Source organism: Arachis stenosperma, chromosome 3 (genome assembly GCF_014773155.1).
Source record: "Arachis stenosperma cultivar V10309 chromosome 3, arast.V10309.gnm1.PFL2, whole genome shotgun sequence".
Lineage (NCBI taxonomy): Eukaryota > Viridiplantae > Streptophyta > Magnoliopsida > Fabales > Fabaceae > Arachis > Arachis stenosperma.
The window spans coordinates 7,130,843-7,138,885 of record NC_080379.1 but is presented as its reverse complement, the minus strand read 5'-3'; the positions used below and the strand labels follow the sequence as shown (position 1 = coordinate 7,138,885).

At 32.8% G+C, this 8,043-nt stretch overlaps 2 protein-coding genes across 2 annotated transcripts; both read right to left on the bottom strand.

Moving 5' to 3' along the window:
• Nucleotides 1-204: 204 nt before the first annotated feature.
• Nucleotides 205-1,918, bottom strand: LOC130965418 (uncharacterized). Its single transcript, XM_057890184.1, has 3 exons — nt 1,733-1,918; nt 1,287-1,372; nt 205-814 (listed from the first exon to the last, which is right to left on the bottom strand). Exons 1-3 carry the CDS (start codon nt 1,916-1,918, stop codon nt 205-207), a joined length of 882 nt encoding a protein of 293 aa, XP_057746167.1.
• A 2,139-nt stretch (nt 1,919-4,057) lies between these two features.
• On the bottom strand, nt 4,058-7,269 carry LOC130967622 (peter Pan-like protein). Its single transcript, XM_057892568.1, has 7 exons — nt 7,119-7,269; nt 6,786-7,001; nt 5,980-6,210; nt 5,384-5,476; nt 5,114-5,301; nt 4,649-4,842; nt 4,058-4,417 (listed from the first exon to the last, which is right to left on the bottom strand). The coding sequence occupies exons 1-7, from the start codon at nt 7,119-7,121 to the stop codon at nt 4,272-4,274; spliced, it is 1,071 nt and encodes a 356-aa protein (XP_057748551.1). The 5' UTR covers nt 7,122-7,269; the 3' UTR covers nt 4,058-4,271.
• Between the last annotated feature and the right edge of the window lie 774 nt (nt 7,270-8,043).

The window sequence follows — 8,043 nt, the reverse complement described above, 5'->3', positions numbered from 1 at the left end:
CAATTCCTTAAAATTGTAGTTAAAATGGTTTAAAGGGGTTAATTTATAATTAAAGGAAAATAAATTTTAATACATACAAACAATTACTAAATTATGATTGATCTACTTCATCTCGGTTTCCAAACCAGAAATTTGATGTTAGGATACGAGAGAATTTTTCTATTTTTCTTGTCACTTTTTACCTTAAACTTGGTAAGGAAAAAACTAATCAATTGCAGCTTTGCTTGTTCTTCCAGTTGAGGTTGGTTTTGGAATTGAAAATGACATGAAATAATCTTGTTTCATGTGGCTCCTTGAATTAGACCTCATGTTTGAAGAATTGGTGTTACCTTGAGCTTGCAAGCATGAAGTACTTGATGATCTCCTCACACCATTTAGAAAATCACCTCCCATATGCAATGCAATCCTGCTAGCAGATTTCTGTCTGAGAGCTAAGCTATTTCCTTTTCTTGATGGCAATCCAACAATACTCTCTTCCTTCATGAGGATCTCTGTAGCCCTAATGTCCGATTCAGTACTCCGTTTATTGTTGTTGTGCTCCATATCTGACTTCTGCATAACCTCATCCAAAATGCTTTCAGCCAAACTCCTAGATTTCTGGTGGTGACATGGCCGACTGGAGGTTGCCGAATCCGATGAATCTTTGCTGCAAGTTGTTGCCTCCAAGTCTGTTGGTACATTTCCATAATAGCCTTGTGAAGCGTTCATGGATGCAGCGAGCTTCTGTCCAGAAGAATTCGCTTCTAGGGACCGGAATGATTCAGACAGTTTCGAGCTTGCTACCTCGATTGGACTGTGACCAGAGTTATAATATCTAAAATCAACATTAATTCAAATGCTAATGGAAAATAAACACTCAGACCATAATGATTTTGAAGGGAAGTTTGTATTGAAATCTATAAAAACAAGTATATAAAATCTAATTACTCAAATATATTTACCCAGGTTATGTTCATATCAAAGAAAAGAATTTGAGAGACAAACATGTTAATGTTCATATTTTGACCTATATAAGCAATTTATATGGTAACAATTTAAGTTTATGTTTGTTTAACCTTTTTGTATAAAGATATTCCAAAATGTTCATTTAGACAAGGAAATACTTAATGAAAAAAAAAAAAAAAGACAAGGAAATACTTAAATATCATAATTTGAAAGCTTAAGTATAAATGAACAATAATCAAGTTATCAAACTTTGCATCGATAACAAGAGCTTTCTGAAAGCATAAATAATTTTGTCATGTTCTGAATTGAATAAACTCATGAAAAGGGAGATTGGAATGTGCCTTCCAGGTAGAGGAATGTGGAGGGTCCTTAAAGCAAACATTTGACGATCTGTAACAAGCCCGTTCACCTTTTTTATATCTGCAACCTACAGTTTTCCAAAGCAAATTATAATGCTCAAAATTCTAGAGAGAAAGAAACCAAAAAAAAAAAATTCAACAAATATTTTAAATACTGTTTGAAGGATGCCAAAAGATTGTTTGAGGGTTTTGTGGATAATAATATTGGTCAAATTTATTCTTAAAGTCTAATTAAATCTAATAAATGATTAAAGCATATGATAAGTGATTGGTATATGGTACTACAAAAACTTTAATCACATATCTAAGAGTTTATTGCGTGAATAACGTCTCATATGATATACAATAAAACAGTTACATGACATGCATGGAGGCTAATTTATAAGTGACATTTTCATCACGAAATTCCTAAAAAGATAATCTAGTACCTCAACACCATACTTGATTGCAATGCCAGCTAACGTGTCCATTTTGGAGATAGAATGTTGGATGCATCCAAGTGCAATCGGAGGTGATGCACAAGAAGACATCATTTTGGGTACCTTTTTACCATATCCACATGCAAATTGATCATGATAATACCCATTAGTCTCTTTCCACATAAACATTTCCATTTTGAAAATCACTTGAAAAAGAAGAGAACGAAAAAATATCAAATAAAATTGGAATTCAACAACACAAAAGCATTTGAAATGTGTAAAAATGAAAAGGGTATCTGTTTTATATAAAAAGGAATCAGATTGGGATGCAAAGGTTGAGACTTTGAGGGATGGAAAATGTGGTTGGTTGTAGGAACAAAGTCCCTCAACTAAGCATGGATTTTGGGACAAGTTAGTTTGAGAAACAAAATTTGTTGCTGTTTTTGGGAAACTTTGTTAGGTTCTCTTTCTTGTCAAACAAATGAATACCTTTCTCTAAAAACAATTTAATAAATATAATTATTCTTGTATACATAATTGATAGGTTGGAGGAAAAGATATTAATGGTTTGTAAGTTATTAACGGTGATCGTTCTTTCCAATATAAAACAACCCACTGAAATTGTGGCCTTTGAAAACATTGGATCATGTTTATTGGGACGTATTTACGGTGTTCTAGTCTTAGGCTCTTAGCCGATAAATAGTAAAGCAAATTATTTTAGTTTAATTAAATCAAATTTACAGCAATATCAATTGACAAAAGAACTTCGATTTCTCAATTATATATATAACTATATAAGTGACATTATTTTAAAATTGATTAACTTTTATTATATAATTATTACACAAAAATTTCATATGTATTTATCAAAAAAGCTAGGCGTTCAAACTTTTTTAAATCAAGGATTTAATCAAGTAGTCATAGGGCGTTTCTTTTGCAAACCGTTATGTTGCTAATTATTTTGTTTGATTTCTTTTCCTTCTTTTTTCTTTCTCATCCTCTGTTATTATTATTATCTGTTAGAAACAAGAGATCAAGTTGAAGAAAGTGTTTTTGTATATTATTCAGTATGTTCAAGTTGTCTATTCAAGTTGTTTGGAATAATACAACATGAAAGAATATTTATATGTACTAAGAGAATCGTAATAATAAATAAGTAATCTCTTATAATAAATATTCAGATATACTAAATAAGACTAATTGATCCTAATTATATTCTAACATCATCGTCATCATCTTCTTCATCTTCTTTTTCTATATATATTTTGAAAACTAGAGTACAAAAATTTTGATGCCTAGCATAGAAAATTTTAATGCACAATAAAAATTTTTAAAAGACTACTTACCTAGAACATTAAACCCAACTAATAAAATACGCATAACACAGAAATTTTAGTACTCAACACAAAAAATTTAGTGTACAAGGCAGAAATTTTAGTACATAGCACAAAAATTTTAAAGATTACGTATCAAAAATATTAATATCTAACTAACAAAATACATACAGTACAGAAATTTTGGTGAACAAAACATAAACTTTTGACGCACAGCACAATTTTCGTGCACAGCACAAATTTTTAAAAGATCACGTGTCGAAAAAATTGACTCATCCAACTAACAAATTACATTTGTAGCAAAAATTTATGTAACAAAATTTTTTTACTATGAATAAAAATTTATGCTATGTACAAAAATTTCTCTGTTATATCAATAAATTTGTGTTTGTACAAAAAACTATGTGCTATGTACACAAATTTTTTTGTTATGTCCATAAATTTTTGTGCTTTACAGTAGAGAGTTTTGTGCTAAGGAAGCGGAGAAAAAGAGAAGTGATGAAACATGCACGAATTTTATTTTGTTAAACTTGCGTTAACTTAGTTGAATTTATTACAAAAAGACTTAGAATAATGCTATATATTCAAATCTTTTTTATTAATCAAATTACTCTAATATTATTTTAAATTTTTTTGTTTAACTTAGTTAAATTTAATTCATAAAAGAACTTAGATGTATAACATTACTCAAAAAGACTTATACATATAACGTATATTTATTATTGTTTCATTTACTGCATTGCGTAAATTCAATATATTTAATAAAGAAAGTTATTTAATTAAAAGTTTGTATTCCAGTAATTTTCAATGCAATATTTTGACCATTTTATATCTCTCTACAATTATTTAGATATATCCTAAAAAATGTGTAGTTAGAATTTAACAAACATCAATGACCAGTTTTTAAAGCGCATCATTTTAAAGGAGTCCTGCTTATTGTTGATAATAGAATTGGCATAACTAAGTTTCAGCCGAATAAAATACCTGGAAAAAGTGTCTTAACACGAGAAGAGTTAAAACCGGTTTTTGTTACTCTAAATATATATAAACTTAACTTCTTCAAACAAAATTTATATATAACCCAAACAAAATTTATACGAGGCCACTAGAATGGCTAATGAAAAATTTCTGGTGGCAACTTTCTAACTGAATACCACCATTAATTAATTCATTCATAACTTTCAGAACACTAAAACTGAATACCACCATTTCCCTCAATCAAGTTCTTCATGGCCTTCATCTTCATCAACTTCAGAACCATTGCCATCTTGATCTTCACTACCTTCTGAATCATCTTCATCTTCATTGTCCTGCATCTCATTATCTTCATCATCATGTTTTCCTTTGTCACCAGGTTTCCCTAACAGGGAAGAAGAAATACAGGCAAAAAAATGAGATGAGGAGGAGGTATTATCAAAAGGAAAAGGCATTAAGAGACAAGATGCAAACTAGTAGAGAATTTAAAACGAAGGTACATATAACAGAAGGACTAAGGAACGATGAAGGAATAGGAAACAGAAGAAAATGAATGAATTTGCGAGTTTCCGAGGAAGTACAGATAACAAGGATATGCAATTGCAAGATGATATACCATATTCGCTGAAAAGGACTTCTCCTGAACAAAGTCCCTTTTCAACTTTAACTAGTTGAAGAGTCATCCTGGGACCAATTTCTTGAAGCTTGACAGCACTTTTCATCGAAGCACGGTTAACTCTACCAATATCGCTAGACAAAGTTACAGTTGCAGCTTCTTCATCTGCTTCACTTTCTGATCCATAGCCAGCTCTTAAAAATCAAAGTGGATGGGAGAATTAATAGAATGAAAAGGAAAAACAAAAAAAAAGCATTCTTATTTTCTGTGCATAATACAATTCATATGAAAATTAAGGGCAAGTTAAATAGGAATATAGGATCTATTCAATACAAATCTTACTCCTAAAAGAGATCATATTTACCAGTTTGAAGAAGGAAATAATGAGTGGAAATGTTAGAAATGGATTATATCTATTCTTCAAATGGGAAAATGAAGGCTTAAGTAGATAATCAAGGGACTTACTTTGTCACGAAATCACTCACATCTTGAAGATTCCTTAGATCTGGCACCTGATGGTTCTGCACAAATTTTCTTATTCTGCGTGAAACACCTATTGGTTGTAATCTTATTGAATAATGCCGAAAATCAATTTGCTTAGTGTCTTTGTTGTAATTAAGCAACACGATCCTTTGGCAAGAAGAGAGCTTAACCTAGAACAGTATATGTCACAAATTAAAAGAAGAACTTGGGCGTCAAGTAAGTTAATGATGCATATGTATCAGTAAAACTCACTGTTTTAACATCAATTGTTGGAAATATATTCTGAAACATGTTAGTTGTAAGCTTTAGAGGTAGATCTCCACTCACAAATCCAGAAAGTACAATCTGACAAGAAAATACAGAGACATCAATATGGGATGAAAAATGAACCCATATCAAGACTTATTGATAGTTACTATATAACAAGCAGTATGTGACTACACATTCTAATCCCTAATTTAACAGTTGCAACAGTGATATATTCCCCATATACTAATTACCATCACGAACAGTTATGACAATAACCAGAGAAGAGACATCACAGCAGATTTCTATTTGGTATAATAACAATGTCATCTAGAGGTCTTCACTATCCCATCAGCCTCCAACTTGACAGTAATAATATCATAAAAGTTTGGGGGGAAAAGGCTTAATAATAACCAACATCTTTTTTTATAAAAAATTAAGCCCTTTAGTTGCATCCCATTGGCAAACTTTGTGTTAATACTTGAGATGAAATTTGAATAACAGAAGATGTAATGGTATCAAAGCAGTTGAGGCATTCCTTATTTTGTAAATTTTAAGCTACACAACCATAGTTGGATCTGTGTATGAGAGGAATACGTTACCAAAGCAGACTTCGTAAAAAGATCTTTTGGGCATCGGGGATGCAACTGAGATTTAGCAACATCAGCTGCCAATGAGTATTCATTTATCTTAAACGTAAGAGTGGGTCCCTGTGGGGTTGTCGCAACTCTCAGGTAAGCCGCAGTTGCAGTTTTTGACAATATGAGGAAATGCGTGACACCCATAGGTCCAGCAACATTCAGAAAATCCTTTAGATTGTTCCGTCTCTTTTCCTGTAAAAAGGAGATCATAAGGGTGTAGTCAACATACAGGTCACTGTGGAACACTTAAAACTAGTGATAAATATTCAACGTGATGACTACAAATCCCTACAACTACCAACTTTATCTTCTCGTATAAATTAAAATCCATTTCATTGTCAACGATTTGATTAAAAAGCTAAGCAACACAAATAATTTGCAAGACTTATGGTTCCAGGAATGAATTCCAAATCTGTATGAGAAACTAGATTGTGGAGCCAAACCCAGCATGCTATTATGTTTATAACTTAATCTCTTGGTTTTCTACCAATCCAATTGTTTCGGTAGAAATATTCCTACTTAACAAATCAGGAAAAACTACTAAGTAGTAATACAAGTTGAAAATCAAACCATTTTGCATATTGGATAGTAGCAATAACTCTAATGTCTCAACCAAATCCCTAAATTTGACCTTAAGAGCTCTAAGAACTAAGATGACCTAACCGGAATTCTCGAATCACAAGCCCACAACACAGCAGTTAGAGCTAGAAACCTGAGAAAGCAATTTCATGATAGTAAAAAACTCAGCATCGCCATGAAAGAGTAACCTTAAGGCTGAGAGCAGTGTACGGAAGCATCAACTTCCTGAGGTCCATCTGAAGCTGTTTGAGAGGACCAGGAATCTTCCCTCTCGAAAAGACGAAGCTTTTAGGGATCTTCTTGCCAGTGATAGGGTCCACACTAGCCAGATGGGGCTGCTGCTTCGTGTTAGTGTTGGTCTTCACCACAAAAGGCCTTCGGAACCCGCCGTGTTTCTTTTTCCTCTGTGTAATGCAAAACGGGTGAATACCAATCCGCGGGGAAGAGAATAATGGAAATCGAAAATATAGAAGAAAAGGTCAGCTAAATCAGCAGAACGTAAAGAGAAGAATTAAGCTTACCATGGTTGAAGTAGTTTGACAACTCCGGAAATCAGAGGTGAGATCGCCGGCGAAGTTAGTCGTTGGCGGCTGAGAGGGAACCGAGAGCGGACTCCAAACAGGGTTTGGGTTTAATGGGTCACTGTGCTCAGAGGAAGGGCTTTTAAGGGGTTTAATTAGTTAGTGGTCGTCGTCTTTTTTCTTTTTGCAATTTCATCTTTTAATAAAGAGTGGGAATTTTTCTTACCAAACAGAAGAGTGAGATTTTTTTTAGAGTAATACTCTAAACAGGTCTCCAAGAAATTTACTATTCGACAATTTTGTTCCTCATAAAATTTAATTAAGATTTCGACCTTGAAGTTCTCAGATATTCACCACATAGGTTCCCAAAATTATTTGATCCGGTTAAAGTAGTGACGTGTCAGGTTAATTGCGACATGTCACCTCCAGGACATTTTGGTCCCCATCCACGCTGGACAAAACGACGTCATATTGGAATCAGGGGCAAAACGACGTTGTTTCAGGGGGACAAATTCGTCCCCACTTAGTTGTCCTCCCCGAAACGACGTCGTTTTGCCTCTAATTTCAATACGACGTCGTTTTGTCCAGCGTAGATGGAGACCAAAATGTCCTGGAGGTGACATGTCACAGTTAACCTGACACGTCACTACTTTAACCGGATCACACGGTTTTGAGGACGTATCCAGTGGATATCTGAAAACCTCAGGGTCGAAATCTTAGTTAAATTTTGTGGGGGACAAAACTGTTGGATAATAAATTTTTTGGAGACCTATTTGAAGTATTATTCTTTTTTTTATAATTTAAAATATAAAATATATATTAAAAGTTAATTTCAGTTGATAATAAATAGAGACCTTGTCAACAATAAATCAACAAGCATTTTTGAATTGTATTTCATAATTAATTGTCATTAATTAATAATTAT